The sequence below is a fragment of the Sylvia atricapilla genome, chromosome 23 (assembly GCF_009819655.1).
Source record: "Sylvia atricapilla isolate bSylAtr1 chromosome 23, bSylAtr1.pri, whole genome shotgun sequence".
NCBI lineage: Eukaryota > Metazoa > Chordata > Aves > Passeriformes > Sylviidae > Sylvia > Sylvia atricapilla.
This window is the reverse complement of record NC_089162.1, coordinates 4,840,145-4,855,748: the sequence shown is the minus strand read 5'-3', so window position 1 is coordinate 4,855,748 and position 15,604 is coordinate 4,840,145. Positions and strand designations below refer to the sequence as shown.

General features: G+C 56.7%; 2 protein-coding genes across 2 annotated transcripts in view; both read left to right on the top strand.

The window, feature by feature from the left end:
- The first annotated feature begins 2,009 nt into the window (after positions 1 to 2,009).
- OAF (out at first homolog) lies at positions 2,010 to 12,309 on the top strand. The gene is made up of 4 exons (XM_066334602.1): positions 2,010 to 2,252; positions 8,645 to 8,779; positions 9,646 to 9,826; positions 10,783 to 12,309. Exons 1-4 carry the CDS (start codon positions 2,025 to 2,027, stop codon positions 11,055 to 11,057), a joined length of 819 nt encoding a protein of 272 aa, XP_066190699.1. The 5' UTR covers positions 2,010 to 2,024; the 3' UTR covers positions 11,058 to 12,309.
- Positions 12,310 to 15,259: 2,950 nt separating this feature from the next.
- Positions 15,260 to 15,604, top strand: part of POU2F3 (POU class 2 homeobox 3) — a 44,464-nt gene continuing 44,119 nt past the window's right edge. Inside the window, exon 1 of the mRNA XM_066334604.1 lies at positions 15,260 to 15,545. Coding sequence (XP_066190701.1) covers positions 15,260 to 15,545 — 286 coding nt within the window. The remainder of the gene's footprint in view (positions 15,546 to 15,604) is intronic.

Genomic DNA, 15,604 nt, shown 5'->3' with positions numbered 1-15,604 from the left:
AATTAAGTAGACAGTTCAATTAAAAAGCATAACTCTATATCAGCTATCCTATTACTATTTTAAGCTCTGTTAATTGCAGAAATAAAAGCCGTATTTATATAGCAAAGCGACTCCAACCTTCCCCATACAGCGTTTATTTTAACATTTGCAAAAAGCCAATAATACAATATAGATTTAAAACACCAATCACCTCTCACAGCCCAGGATCCAGGGCTCAGATAAAACCTGAATTAGCCCCAGTGCCGCAGGGAGGTGGATTCCAGATTTGGCAGGAGAAGAAGCTGTGCACTGGAAGCCCTGTGAGGGTTGTTAGTGCCCACTGACCTCACTGTGCTCTTCCCTCCAGCCCCTGCTGGGACCCTCCTGGTTTTTTGCATAATCTCCTCTGAATAAATTCGCTGTGTGAGTGGGGCCTTCTCCTTTCGCAGCTTTTGTCATGAGCATCTTTCTGTGCCTTCCCACCTTGTGGGCCCTCCCTCTCCTCTTTGTACCCGAGCTGAGCCGTTGCTTTCCTCCCTCTTCACTTTCCCTCCTCTTATTTTTAGCGCTGCTATTGTCCTGGAAAAAAAAAAAAAAGAAAAAAAAATTCAAGGAGCCGATTTTGCTTGAAGGGAGCTGTGAAAATTTCAGGTTAAAGCTTTGTGTGAGGTGACACAAAAAGCACTGTTTGGACAAGTGGGATCTCCCTGCCTGGGAGCGTGGCTTTAAATGGTTATTTCCATTTATTTCTGTGCTCTTTCTCCGGGGCCCTGATCCTGCTGCCACAGTGACCTTTGTGTTTGCAGAGAGACCTTTGGAAATCAAAGGGGCCCTTCAGCAGCATCTGCCCGTCTGGAAATGATCACAGCCCCGGGAAAGTGGAGGGCACATCGGGGGCGTTCAGGGAGGGAGCTGCAGCCTCTGAGCTGACCCAGCTCCTTCATTAGTGGGAGAGAGACTTTGAAGGTGTCCCAGTTACATGCTCAGGGGCAGGGACGACTCCAGAGTGGCTCACACCGGACCTGTGGCACTGGGAGCCTGAGGAGTCACATCAATGGTGTTTGAGTTGCAGCGAGAACACGTTCACAAAGCTCTGAGTGTGTTTCATTGATTTCTTTGTGGCTGCCCCATCCCCGGAGGTGTTCAAGGCTGGCCTGGATGGAGCTCTGAGCATCCTGCGATAATGGAAGGTGTCCCTAAGACGGGGGTGGAACTTTAGGTGGTCTTTAAGGCGCTTTCCAAGCCAAACCACTCCGTGATTCCATGATTTGAGCTGGATCCGCAGGGTTGGGGCTGTGGACGATGGATCCATGCTCACACCCAGGGCTCTGGGTGATGGATCCATGTGCACACTCAGGGCTGTGGATAATGGATCCATGTGCACACCCAGGGCTCAGGATGATGGATCCAGCTCACACCCAGTGCTCTGGATGGACCCACGCTCACAGCCAGGGCTCTGGGTGATGGATCCACGCTCACGCCCAGCGCTCTGGATAATGGATCCAGCTCACACCCGGTGCTCTGGACGGATCCACACTCACACCCAGGGCTCAGGATGATGGATCCAGCTCACACCCAGGGCTCAGGATGATGGATCCACACTCACACCCAGGGCTCTGGATGGATCCACACTCACACCCAGGGCTCAGGATGATGGATCCACACTCACACCCAGGGCTCAGGATGATGGATCCAGCTCACACCCGGTGCTCTGGACAGATCCACACTCACACCCAGCTCTCGCCCGCCGCTCTCCGCTCCCCGCCCGCCCGGCGCTGCTCCTTTAACGACGGGGCGGGCGCTGCTCGGCGGGGCCGTCCCGGCTCCAGGGGGGAAGTGACGGGCGGGGGGCGAGCGCAGAGCGGCGCGGGCCGGCACCGAGAGAACGGAGAGCCGGAGCCGGGCGGGCTCTGAATGAGCCGGGCCAACGAGGCATCCCCGCGGGGCCGGGGGCGCGGCGGGGCCGCCTTCCCCCGCCGCCTTCGGCGCTCGGCCCGCGCCCCCCGCCCCATGCGCGCCCTGCGCTGAGCCGCGGCCGCGGGGGGATGCGCGGCTCCCGGCCGCGGCTGCCGGCGCTGCCCGCGCTGCTGTGGCTGGCGCTGGCCCCGCTGCCCGGCCCCGCGGCGCGGGCTGAGCTGCGGGTGCGGGTGCGGCTGCCCGGAGGGCAGGTGACGGAGGAGAGCCTGCAGGCCGACAGCGGCGCCGACTGCGTCAGCCTGGAGCTAAGGGCGGCCGACGGCGCCCTCGTCACGCTCACGGCGGATTTCAGACAGGTACGGGGCGAGGGAGAGCATCCCCGGGGGTGTTCGGGCAGGGAGCGAGCTGGGGAGAGCATCCCCGGGGGGTTCAGTCGGATACAGAGAGAGGAGAACATCCCCGGGGGAGTTTGGGCAGGTTCGGGGCAAAGGAGAGCATCCGCGGGGAGTTCAGATCGGTACGGAGCGGGAACAGCATCCGCGGGGCTTTGGGACAGAAACAGACCCGGGAGCGCATCCCCGGGACTTTGGGACAAGAACGGACCCGGGAGCTCATCCCTGGGGATTTGGGACAGGAACAGAACCGGGAGCTCATCCCTGGGGCTTTGGGACAGAACGGACCCGGGAGCTCATCCCTGGGGCTTTGGGACAGGAACAGAACCGGGAGCTCATCCCCGGGACTTTGGGACAGAACAGAACCAGGAGCGCATCCCCGGGGCTTTGGGACAAGAACGGACCCGGGAGCTCATCCCTGGGGATTTGGGACAGGAACAGAACAGGGAGCTCATCCCCGGGGCTTTGGGACAGGAATAGACCCGGGAGCGCATCCCCGGGTCCCGCGGCGGTTCCCGGCGGGGCTGGAGGAGGCTGGAGGCTGCGGGATGGGAGCGCTGGCCCCCGGCACCTCTCGGGAGGGTCTGCTCAGCACTTTCTGTGCGCTCTGTGCGATGGCGATCCTTCCCGTCCTCCTTCCAGACCCCAGTCCATCCCAGCTCGGGGATCTTGGCTGCGGGTCCAGGAGCCAGGAGTGTTTCAGAGGCGTGGAAAGGCCGTCGGAATGCGCAGGGAAAAGTCCATCCACGCTCCCGCAGCGTCGGGGGCTTTGTTGGAGCTCTCCCGCCCAGCTCCAGGACAGTTCGCCAGGCTCGCTGTCCCCAGCCGTGTCACACCTGTACCGGGGCTGTCTCCACGCTGGTGAAGGGAGCAGCACGATTCCTCCCAGTTTGGCGTGGCAGGCTCAGCACAGCCAGGCACGGAGCGGGGTCAGGGCAGGAGAGGCTGGGCTGGGGCAGATCTCGGGTCCTGCTCTGCTCTGGGCTGTCCGTGCCCTGCTGTATCCCTGGGATGTCTGTCTGTGATCAGTGGGGCACAGTTCATTCCTCAGGTGGGCTCCTGCTCTTCTGGGGGCTCCTGTGGGGTGTGGGGTGTGGTTGAGTGGCAGCTGGCCGTGGCACTGAGCACAGCCCCGAGGTGATGCAGGGAGGTGATGCTGCTCAGCTGGAGCCCCACATCCCACGTGTGTCGTGGGCACGGAGATGCCAAGCCTGGCTGCAGGCAGGGAGCTGCCCACTGCCCAGGGAAGAGCAGTTTTCCCAGGGTGGCCCAGCTGTGTTATCTCACTCCAACCCTCCGTCCTGGCTCTTTGCTCAGGTGGACTTTGCTTTGCAGCAGGAGGAAGCCCAGAGCCATGAGATATAGGAAGGTGTTGTGTCCCAGCCTGCTGTGAACCTTGGAGCCTTTTTGCCAGGGATTGTCCTGGTGCCTCTTCCCCTTTCAGTCTCAGTGTCCCTGCAAACCCCTCAGATGTCCCTTCTCCTCTCTGAGGGGCCAGCAGAAGCCGTGGGGAGTTGGGAAGTTGGTGGCATGTTCCAAATACTCCAGCACATGTGCAGGGAATCAGCCCTGTGACTCTTAGTAAAGAAAATCCTGAATAATTGCAAGCCATGACACAGCAGGGAGGTTAGGAAGGGCTCTGAAGCCTGTGGATTAGAAACTTGAACATTCCAAGGCGAGGGAAATCCAAACTCTACAGATCCTCTAGGGAGGCCCTTTGGGAGTCTGGGAGGTGACCTGTGCTGAGCTGCTGAATTTTTCAGCATTTTTCACTGGCTTCAGCTCTTCCTGAGAGCTCAGAGCTCACCCACAACCCTGAGTGAGTGTGTTACACCTTCTCTCCCTCCCAGCCTTATTAGAGCTGAGTTTCTTCTGGGCTGGGGCTCTCAGGAGGTGTTTGGAGTCCACAGGTTAAATCCTGAGCTCCTCAGCCCCTGCTGGAAGTGATGGTCCCCCGAGGGTTTTGCAAGCATCCGACTTGCAGAAATGCAAATCCCTGATCCTCAGTTTTAGGGCAGCTGGGGCCTGGCTCTCTTTTTGCTCCATGGATTTGCTGGAAAATAGCTGGGAAGAGCCAGGGGGAAAGATGAAGGAGCAGGGAGCTGGCTTTGTGGTGAGGTGAGTAATGTGTGAGCAGGCAGCAGCCTGGCCAGCCTTCCCCCTCTGACCTGCTCCAGCTGCACCCAGACAGTTCCCTGTTCTGCCCTGAAATTACGCAACTTCTCCCTGCGCCGAAGGTCGCGGGGTTCTGCGTGTTCCCAAAAGCAGCTGGGGTTGTTCATCTGCTGCCCTTGAGCCTGATGATGTGGCCAGGATGCTGGGGTTTTTCCACAAATGATTTTTCCATTCCTCTGGCTTCGATTGCAGGGGGTTCGTCCAAAGGCAGGGGTTTATTTTTTTTTTTAATTTTTTTTTTTAATTTTTTTTTTTCCCCCTCTGCTGGCAATTTGTGGTTGCCAGACCAGGGGCTGGGGAAGAAAGGAGCTAAATGTGATCATTGTTCATGTCTTTGCTCTGACACTGGTGGGGACTTGAGCAGTGCCTGGGGCTTCCACAGGGCTGGGATTTTCATCTTTCCCTGGAATTTTCTGCCATCCCTGCCCGCCCTCCAGAGCTGGACCTGGAGGAGCTGTGTCCTCAGGGAACACCGGGTTGTTTTCTCCTTGGTGCAGCACAAACTGGTCAGTGCGAGTTCAAACTGGGACTCGGTGTTTTCTGGGCAGAGCAGAGGTGACCCTTTTCTTTTCTTGCCGTTTGAAAGAAGGGGAATAAAAACGCTTCTTTTTTCCGTGGTCAGGCACAAAATGTATTGCAAAAAATAACAAACCAAAAAAAATAAATCCTGAGGGGGCTCAGCAGCCCTGAATGTTGTTTCTGACTGGAACCCAGTGATGTTGCCAGTTGTTAAACACAGCCTGAGAACGAAGTGGGTGGGTTTATTTATTTCAAGGTCGGCACAAAGATAGAGAGAAGTTTCTCTCTTCCCTTTGGATGGCTGGAAAAGCTGAGGCTGGAAACACAAGGGAGGGAGCCTGGGGAGTGTTTTAACCCTGGCCCTGCCAGTGTGGGTCAAGCTGTTGTGGGATGTCTCGGGGTGGTGGTGTCTGAATTTCCTCGTGCCAGGGGGCCACGTGTTAGGTGACAAATCACCAGGTGACAAGGGAAGGCGTCTTGACCACGGATTTGATCTGTGTGAGGTGGAAAGTAGATTTTTCTCGGAACAGATACCAAAAGTAGGAAATGAGGGACGTTCAGGAGGCTTTGGGAGGGCTCATTAAAACACCCTGGTGTTTGTTACTCTCTAGAATCTTATTTATTGCTCAGAAAATGTGCTTTTTATTCCCCCTCTCCCAGCACATCCTTGGTTTGCCTTTACAGATGCCTGAATATGAGAGGCAGCACACCCAAATTCTCCGTTCCAGCCGTTTCCAGAGACGGAGGGGTTAAAAACCAAAATCCACACCCACTCAGGGTAGCTCAGCTGGCTGGACCCTCGCTGTGGATGCAACACCCAGTTCCCTGCGCTGTGCAAACTCTGGAATTCTGGCCAGCTGTGCTCGTTCCCTGGGGCCAAGGCTGCTGACAGTGTGCAGAATTGGGCCCAGCAGTGCTGGTGTCACCCCGTGTCCACAGCAGCACATTCCCCTTTGCCTGGTGCCACTGCAAAGACAAAACTGGGTCCCCACAGCAGCGCTGATGGCCTTAGGGGAGAGAACTTTGGCAGGAAAGCTGAATGGGCTGCGAGGAGGAAGGCACTGAAATGATTTATTTCCCTGGGAACTGGTTTGCTCCACTCCACGTGGAATCGTTGCTGGGCTGGGAGCTGGACCACACAGGCTTGGAAATCCCTGCTGGAATAAACGCCAGGCAGGAGGGGTTGAGCTGCTCTCACCCCCCCAGTGACAGCCCCTGGCTGAGGACAGGGTGAGGAGGGAAGAAGTTGGATGATTTCCCTGCTCCTCCTTGGAAGTGCCTTGTGCAGGGACAGGCAGCTCTGGGGTTTTGAGAGCTGGGAGCACAGATTTCCACGCAGCCTTGAGGAGCTGCTGTGGCCTCTGAGAGCTGATTTCTGTGCTGCCTGGAGGAGCTGCTGTGGCCTTGCTGCAGGGCTGGCTGTTCCCTGCAGGGTTTGTCACCCAAAGCCCAGATGTCACTGCGCCCACGAGTCCCCGAGTTCACCCGGAGAGTCCCCGCTCTGCTCTGCCCTGCTGGGGCTTGTTCCCTGCTGGGAAATTCTGCAGGAGCCCAGAGTTCAAGGTGCTGCCTTGGCTGGGTTCACCCACCTTGGCACTGGTTCACTGCTTTTCCTGCCGGGAATGAGGCGAGGGGAAGGTGCTCTCCGAGAGGGGAAAGCTTTGGGGGCTCTTTCCCTGTGGGGTCTTTTTTAAGCAGAGTGGTTTGGTTCTTGCTCCACCTGGGGCTGCAGGGAGAGCTGGGTCAAAGCCAAAAAAGGGTCTGGGACAGGGAGAAGAAGAGGCTGATTTTTCCCAGGGCAGGGTGGTCACTGCAAGGTCCACTTTGGCTTTGCTTGGAGCCAGGTAAAGGTGGGATTTCTCTCCCTCGTGCTACAGAGGCCAGATCCTTGAAAAAAACATCTTTTTTTAAAGCTGTTTGAATGCTGGCAAGCCAGCCCATTCTTGTCTGTCCCAATGCATCTCCCTTGGTGTCAGCAAAGGCTCTGGAAATCCCTGGCACCTGGAGGTCGGGCAGAGGGAGTTGTGAATTCCTCGTCTGCCTCAGCCTTGAAGAGGAAAGAGCTGGCTGGCTGAAGGCTAATTCTTAAATAGACGGATCAGGAGGATTAATCAGCTGCTCAGCACGTTCTCATTTTATAAAAATTGCCTCCAACCTGGGAAGTGCTGCACTGTTTTTAATCTCCCCCTGCCTGTGGAGGGTTTCGGCCCGAATGCAAACCGTGGCTGTCCCTGCGTGCTTTTCCCAGACTGTTCAAAGGGAATTAGAATTAAATCCGCAGCTGAGGAATATGCCAGAGTCAGCTCCTGGTTTTAGTCTGCTCATCCATGGGCCCTGCGTGCTGTGGGAGCTCCCAGCTGGGAGCTGGAAGGCAGCTGGACCAAATGTGGATGGGGAATGTGGGTTATTCCAGTGGTGCCAGTGCCTCAGCGGGACACGTCCCCATTAAACCTCTTGGAAAAAAAAAAGGAACGATTCCATAGGAATGTCACAAGAATTTTTGGTATCTCTTTCTTCTCCAGCCTCCTCTTGTGCCCTGCTCTTCAACGATTGCAGCAGGCAGATGATTTCTCCCATCCTGGGGGTGGAAATGCTGTTCTTGCAGCTGTCCAGATGTGCGCTGAATGGCGTTCCCGTTCCTCTGCTGGGCACGGAAATAAACAGTGGGCTCTGTGGGCAGGAAAGCTCAGCTGGGAGAGAGAAATGCTCCTTTCTGGGGCAGAGAGAGGCTGGGAGGCCCAGGCAGGGAGCCATGGAGCAGGAGCAGTGCAGGAGGAGCAGGGTTGGAGCAGCTGCTCTCCAGCCACCAGCGTCTGCCCAGCTCTCTGTGCAGGGTTTGGCTGCAGGAGGTGCCAAAGGCAGGGATTGCTCTCCCTGTCCCAGCCCTGCTTAGCCCTTGGGATGGCACCGAGGGGTGCCACATTCCCACGGAGATCCAGGGATGGATCTCTGCAAACAAATCAGGGGTTGGTGGCAGAGCAGGACACTGGGAGGCTTTGCTGTTCACCAGGAATTCTGTGACTCTACACGAAGGAACTGTGACTGATTTCCAAGCTGGTTCTGGAAAGGACTGCAATCCACATCATATAAAATGCCAAAATTAGTGACCTGGACAGAAAAGGAAGTCAGCTGCAGCTGATCACAGCAGCTCCTTCTGCCTTTAACAATTTCAGTTTCACTTCTGTTCTGCACGTTCAGGGATGAGTAACTTTTTTCTCCCAGATGCCACTTGTCAAGGAGCAAATGAAGGGAGGCAGCAGAGGAAATTTGGGGCTGCTCACTCAGTAAGGCATGAAGATAATGGCTGCGTGATATTTGCACAACAAAACCAGACTGAGGCTCCTCGGGGCTTTGCTTCCCTTCTTGGGAAGGCACAGGAACCCTCAGCTGATGGATGTGGGATGTGACCTGGCAGCAATTTGGCCTTGCCACAGTGGGATTGTGAAAACCCTCCATTCTCTGCACACACCAGGGATTCTGCTGCAGGCTTTGGGGTGGGACTGGAGCTGGGAGCACACCCCTGTGCTCAGGTAGCACAAGAATGAGACCTTTGCCTTTGTTTTTGGGCTGGAGCCTTTCTCTTTGACCCCTGCCTCTCAGTTCACCTCGCTGACACCGAAGATGTGCAACTCTCACTCTGGTTATTTCTCTCTCTCTGTCAGGAGGTGAAGATTTTCCGTGCCTTAATCCTGGGGGAGCTGGAGAGGGGCCAGAGCCAGTTCCAGGCCCTGTGCTTTGTGACCCGGCTGCACCGCAACGAGATCATCCCCAGCGAGTCCATGGCCAAGCTGCGGCAGGTACGGCTCCATCCTCCCTTCCAGCCAGGAATTCTCCCGGCTCTCCTGCCTGACAGCTCAGCTCTTCCACCTCTGACCACCCCTCCTGCTTCAGGGGTCTGGGTTTCAGCTGAGTGCATCAGTGGTGTTGATCCTGGTCTAGTAAAGCACTGGAGATTCGGTTGAGCCTGAGTTGTGTCAGGGGTGAGTGAGTGGCTGTGAAAAAAATCCCTGCCCCAGTGGAGTTGATGCCTTGGAAGGCTGACCTGAAACAGAGACGGGGCAGAGCTGGAGAGTAAATTAGGTGTTTATTGAAAGGCCTTTAGGATCCACCTTGGGCAGGAAAAGAGCCTGACCAAGGCTGCACCCAGGATCCAAATAGTCACCAAAATGGCAGACTGGCCATGAGATCTTACATTCTTATAACTTTTGGTCCATTTGCATATTGGGGTTTAATTGTCCAATTCCAGCTCCAGGTTGTGAGGTCTCATCCTTCTCGTTCCTCCCTTCAGTCCATCGTTATTTGTGCTTTGGGGCTGAAAGTTGTCCTTGGTTCTCAGCAGAAAAAGGATTTGGTTTGTGTCCCTGCTCTGGCAGAGCTGAGTGACACTGACTGTGAGCTCAGAGCTCACCCCTGGGCAGCACAGAACCTGCAAATATGAAAGCTAAAGCTTAAGGCATCAAAGCCAGTGCTGATCTGGGACCATTTATCAGACAAACCATGGAGAAAGCACCACAATGGTAAAACGGGGTGCTTTCAGTAGCAGCAGGCTGTTTGGAAGTGCCTCTCACCCAGGTCGGGTGCAGGAGTTCCCACACCTGATGCTGGCAGCACATAGGAGTAAGATGCACCCAGGCCTCAAAGTTGTGCTGATTTCCCTCTGCAGAAGAACCCACGGACAGTGAGGCAGGCAGAGGAGGTGCGAGGGCTGGAGCACCTGAGCATGGACGTGGCCGTGAACTTCAGCAAGGCAGCGCAGCTGAGCCCCCACATCCACAACGTGTGCGCAGAGGCCAAGGAGGCCATTTACACCCGCGAGGAAGACGTCAAGTTCTGGCTGGAGAAAGGTGAGTTTTGCAGGAGCTGCTGCTGTCAGCAGGCTGGCACGGTGCCGTGATGGCTCCTGCCAGGTTTTTGGGCATCAGCAGCCGTTGTTTTGGCTCTGAGGCACGTGTGTCACCCTGCAGCAGCCCCTGGGTTAGCAGATTTCACTCCTCCTGCTGGTGCTCCCCAAGTGAACCTGATTTGGGATTTTGAAAGTAACCTTTCACCTGCTCCACCACCCGGAGGAGCGATGTTGGTTTTGTGTCTTTTGGCTTACTCACCCCACAGTCTTTTTGTTCTCCCGCGGTTCCTGTTCAGATGTAAATCCTTGCAAACTCTGTGCAAACTCCTCCTCAGCCTGGGGACTGTGCAGAGAGACCACAGCTGCTTTTGGTGGCTGTCTCCTTTGGCTTTATCTCATGGCAGCAGCCTGAGGGATGGCTGTTCGAGGTGCTGCTGCAGCTTTCCTTGGGGTCTTCTGCTCTCCTGTGGTTCCCATACAGATTTAAGTCCCAACAGCCCCTAGAAACCTCCTGTGCCCGGGGGCTGCGTGGGGATGGCCTTGGTGGCTCTGTCCTAAACTCTGTGCTTGGTCTCACAGGAGTGGTGCTGCCACAGGGCTCGGACCTGCCAGACCTTGCTCTCCTTGGGGTCTTTTATTTCTCCTGTTTCCCATTCAGATAATAAGCCCCAACAGCCCCTGGAAACATTGTCTAACCTCCTCCTCAGCCTGGTGGCTCTGTCCTGAGCTCTGTGCTTGCTCCTGCAGGGGTGGACATCTCCACATTTGAGGTGCTGCTGCAGGGCTCGAACCTGCTGGACCTTGCTTTCCTTGGGGTCTTTTGCTCTCCCGTGGTTCCTGTTCAGATTTAAATCCCAGTAATTCCTGGAAATGCTCTGTCCAACCTCCTCCTCACCCTGAAGGCTCTGTGGGAATACCTTTGGTGGCTCTGCCCTGAACTCTGTGCTCACTCTGCAGGGGTGGACGGCTCCATGTTCGAGGTGCTGCCGCAGGGCTCGGACGTGCCGGAGCTGCAGCGCTGCAGGCTGTGCCAGGACCGCTGGAAGCCCTGCATCTGCAGCTACTCCCTGAGCATCGAGTGGTACCCCTGCATGCTCAAGTACTGCCGCAGCCGCGACGCCGGCGGCAAGGTGTCCTCCTACAAGTGCGGCATCCGCAGCTGCCAGAAGGGCTACACCTTCGACTACTACGTGCCTCAAAAGCAGCTCTGCCTCTGGGATGAGGAGACTTAGAGCCCGGGCCGGGCTTCCCCAGGGGTGGCTCCTCTGCCCCGCCAAAGAGCTGGCTGCTCTGGAGACGGAGTGCTGTTCACAGTGGTGCCTTGTGCTCGGGGTGTGTGCCTGTCCCCGTGGCCTCCTGTGCCTCCCTGTCCCCACCTGGCGCTGCCTCGTGCTGTGACAAGCGGGCTCAGCTGGCTGGGTGATGATGCCCTGGCTCCCTGGAGCAGGGGATGCAGGTTTTGGGGTGTGCTGCCCTGCCCTGGAGCCCAAAGGGACACGTCCCAGCCTCCAGCTGAGCGGGCAGGGCGAGGATCTTGCCGACCTGGGTTGCCAAACTTCTCTGCCACTGAAGAAGCCCCCCTGGGTGCCTTGGCCACCTCCTGGTGACACAACCACGGGGAAACAGCCGGTTTTTGGGAGCACACCCCCTGAAGGAAGGAAGGTTTGAAGCCCACCCAAAGCAAGAGCCTGCCTGTAGCTTTTCCTAGTGCCTGACTGGCTGTTCTATCCCCCTGTGCATGGAAGATACACCGGGGGGGTATAACCCAGCATCTCGTGCCCCTAAAGGGCTGCTAATTAGGGCTTTAATTAATCCCTACCTAGACTAGCGAAGGCCCAACTTTTTGTGTTGGTCTTGGTGCCTGTTCCAACTAAGAAAGAAACATCTGGAGACTGGTGACTGCCACCGTAACCCTGTGGCTGCAGCGGGGAGAGGAGGACCCCAGGTGGCTTTTGAAGGGGACAGGATTCTACATCCACGTCCAGTTTCGTGTCCTGCTCTGCCAGCTATTCACAAGAAGCTCTTAAATAACTGTACTGCTTTGCTGTGCCTTGGTTTTCCCTTTGATGTTAAACAAGGACAGCACTGAAGTTGTCCTTGGCCCTGGAATCTTCCTGGAGGGATCAGACAAAAAGCACTGGAAGTGCTGCCTGGTTCTGTGTCCTCTTCCACCCAAATTAGGACAAGCACAGAGGGGAGAGAAGCTCTTGGGGTCTTTAGGAGCCCCTGTGCCTCCTGGTGAAAAGCCTTCACAATGTGCCTTTTTGCCTCAAATACAGGAAATTTTTTTGCGAAATAATAAAAAAAAAAAAAGAAGAATTTGGTCACAATTATTTTTGTATCGATCACTTAAGGGGGTGGGGGGAGAAGGGAAAGGTATTTTAATATTGGAACATGAAGTAAAACACACTTGAAATGATTTTTTTAAAAAAACAAATTATTTATCATTTGTAAGGTAAAATAAACTGATTTTTTTTTAAAGCATCCTTGGCCTAAAAGTTTCTCTGTGCGTGATAATCTGTGTGTGAATTCAGATTTGTTCCTTTATGGGTAAATCTCAGACCTGCACCTGGTGCAGAGCCATGGATTGGGGGAGAACACTCAGGAATTTTGGGCTCAACAACCAAATGCTGAACCAAGGTGATGCTTCACCTCAAACCCACCATCCTTCAGACCCTCCACAGAGCAGGTTTGGCTCATCCCCAGCAGTTTGGGAGCTTTGGGCTCGAGCTGTGCTGGATAAACCCACCAGGACGAGCAGCTCCTCTCACCCGGTGATCCCATGAGGCTTCTCCGGGTGCGGGAAATATCCCTGATGAATTCCTGAGCTGCTGAAGGGCGGCACTTCGGGACCAGCCCGGAGCTGCCGGAGGGAGAAACGTGGAGCTCTGATTCCCTCTAGCGTGGGGAATGCAGCGATGGGGCCGAGCGCTCCCAGCCTTTCTCTGCTTCGCCCACCCACTTTTCCCGGCAAGGGGAGCAGGGTTTGTTCTCGGTTATCCCGGCTGCTGCTGCAGCAGGACCCCCGTGGGGTTTGGGGCCGGTTTTTGGGGTTAAACCCATCCCCGGGGCTGGGAGCAGGGTGGATTCCAGGGGCTGCAGCTCGTTCCCACCTCTGCACAGGGATGTCGGGACGGACACGGGCTGGCTCTGGCGTGGTGGGGACACATCCCAGCGACCTTCCACGGGCTGGATTTTGTCATCCCAGGCTCTGGAGTGGCCGCTGCAGTTCCCCGGCTTCCAGCAGTGGGTGCTGGCGGAGCGCGGCTGGGCCCGGGATGTCGGGATGATGTCGGGATGATGTCGGGACAGGGATGCTCGTGGTCCAGCCGCTCCCTGCAGCATCGCGGGATGTCCCCAGCCTTGCCAGAAGAGAACGTTGGGGATTTCTGTGGCCGTCTCCCATAAATCAGGTGCTCCCTGCAGGGTTTGTCTCCCTCCAAGAGGGGAACGAACCTTGGGAGCAGGAGAGGAAGAGCACGGTGCCTGCAATGAGGAGGAGAGTGGAAAAACTGTGGATGGCTACAGGGAAAAAAAAAAAAAAAAAAAAAAAAAAAAAAGCGCATTTGGTGGTGTCTGGGGGTGATTTTAGCAGCGATCAGAGTAAAACCATACCGATAATCCCATTTCCACGGCAGAAAGCAGAGGGGATGCTGTGATCCACCCCCCGTTTTTCATAAGGAGGGTGTGCTCTCTCCCCACATCACCAAAGCTTAGGGCACCCAAGGGGACGGCCTTGGCTGCTGCTGCTCTCTGGGCAGAAAACCACCGAAATATTTAAATTTTTCCCCGCCGTTTCATTGAGCACAACCAGAAAAAAGCCATTCCCGGCTGTGTCTGGGGCCAGGAGAGGGCACTGGTGCCCTGCCCGTGGCCGGGTCAGGAATAACCTGCCCAGAGGATGCCCGGGATTCCTGTCCGGCTGGAGATGCCACCCGGCACAGCCACCTCGCTGCTCCGCTCTGGAACACGGGGAAAAAAAAAGCACCAGGAGGAGTAAAGAGAGAGAGAAAAGAAGAGAAACTCGTGTTGGTGAACAAAAGGTGCTCTGATGTGGGGGAAAGGAGAGCTGCCGTGGTCGTCAGCCTTTGGAGCTGGCCGGGAGCCACCAGCAAATAAATTCCTGTTTGACGCAGTGAAGACACCCGATCGCGTCAGCTTTCAGGATGGGGGAAAACCCAGAGAAAAAACACTCGAGAAGAGGGCGGCAGCCGCCCGGGCCCGCCGCAGGGCCTGAGTGCCTGCCCCGGGTGGCAGGAGTCCAGCCCCTGCAGGAGCTGCCCGTGCCAAGCTCCGCCGGGTCGCTGCCACCTCGCTGCTTCCTGGAGGCTGAAATCTCTCTCCCCTGGCCTGCAAATAGACGTCAGGGCCACTTGGGAACCCTCAGCTTCCCTCACTTTTATATATATATATTTTTTTTTTAATTTTTTTTTATTTTTTTATTTTTTTTCCCGTGTTAGGGTTTCGCGGCGCTCCTCCGCCCTGTCCTCCCGTGTCCCGGGGATGTTGTCCCTGACCATGCCGCGGGCTGGGGCTGAGGCTGGAGATCCTGCCCGCCCACCCATCCCTTCGGAGAAACCTGTCTTTCCAGGGAGGGAGAGAGAGAGAGAGAGAGCGGCATGTGGGAAAGCCGAGAGCCCTGGAACGTGAATTACCCAGGGAGAGATGAATGTGTGATAGCTCGTACCTGGCAGCTACTAATTGAGCGTTAACGCTTTCAGCAGGGCTCGGAGCGCCGCTGGAGCCCGGCCCTGTCACACGGCTGTCCCCAGGGGTCACCGGGCTGGCACATGGCAGGGACATGGCTCCGTGGGGGTGGCTCTGTCCCTGTCACAGCTCTGGCCTGCCTCTGGCTGTTTTCTGCAGGAGGAGACAAAGTTAGGGGATTTTTTTTTTCCCCATTCCTTGCGTGGTTTCCCTGGAAGCTGGTAAATAAAATCTTCCCTGGAAGCTCGGAGCAGCAGGGAGGGATGAGGGGGAAGAGGCTGGCTGCCACTTCTCTCCTCAGGGGACAGAGATGGAGCACGTGTGAGGAGAGCAGGGTCTCCATGTGCCAGCCCGAGCCTTGCTCTTCACCGCCAGCTTTCTTTGATGCTTTTAACTTTCCTTTTCCTGCTCGTTTCGCTCAGCATCGAGCTTCACCCGGGGCTGAGAGGGCACATCCCCAATGCCACGGCAGCAGCCAGGAGTACCAGAGTGGCCAAAAAGCGCTGTCCCTCCACTCCGACACCTTCCCTGGAGGCGCTGCCCGGCCGGAGGTGCCCGAAGGGGGGACAGGAGGGCTTTGGGGCAGGTGCTGCGGACCGAGGGCGGGCGGAGAGCTCCGCTCCTTCCCTTTCCTGCCCTCCTTCCCACCCCACCCCGCAGCCTGGCAGCGCTGCAGGGACTCATCCATCCATTCCCGAGTTACTAATATGCAAATGGCAGCGTTTGCATGGGCCTGACGCCAGGCTGCTGGGTGTCAGGGCACCCGAGGGAGCCGGAGGTGGGGCGAGGCGTGGCACCGCGCCGCATGCTCACCTGGCCCTGCATGGCAACAGGCAATGGAGCTCTAGGTCCCTTCGGCGGCGGACCCACGGCCGCTTCGAGAGGCAGCGGGTGGCAGAGGAGGGAGGACAAACTGGCAGCCCCTGGCAACCTGGGGCTGACGGCAGGAGGCTGGGCACACCGCGGATTTCCCCCCGGCGGCAGGATGGTGAACCTGGAGTCGGTGCACGCAGGTAAAGGGGCACGGAGCGCGCCGTGCGGCCGGGGCACGAGAACGGGCTCGCTCTGACCT

Excerpts from the sequence above, each read along its gene's own strand:
- OAF (XM_066334602.1), top strand. The coding sequence starts at position 2,025 with ATGCGCGGCTCCCGGCCGCGGCTGCCGGCGCTGCCCGCGCTGCTGTGG. Across the intron at positions 8,780-9,645 it reads CCATGGCCAAGCTGCGGCAG|AAGAACCCACGGACAGTGAG; the intron begins GTACGGCTCCAT and ends TTCCCTCTGCAG. Across the intron at positions 9,827-10,782 it reads CAAGTTCTGGCTGGAGAAAG|GGGTGGACGGCTCCATGTTC; the intron begins GTGAGTTTTGCA and ends CTCACTCTGCAG.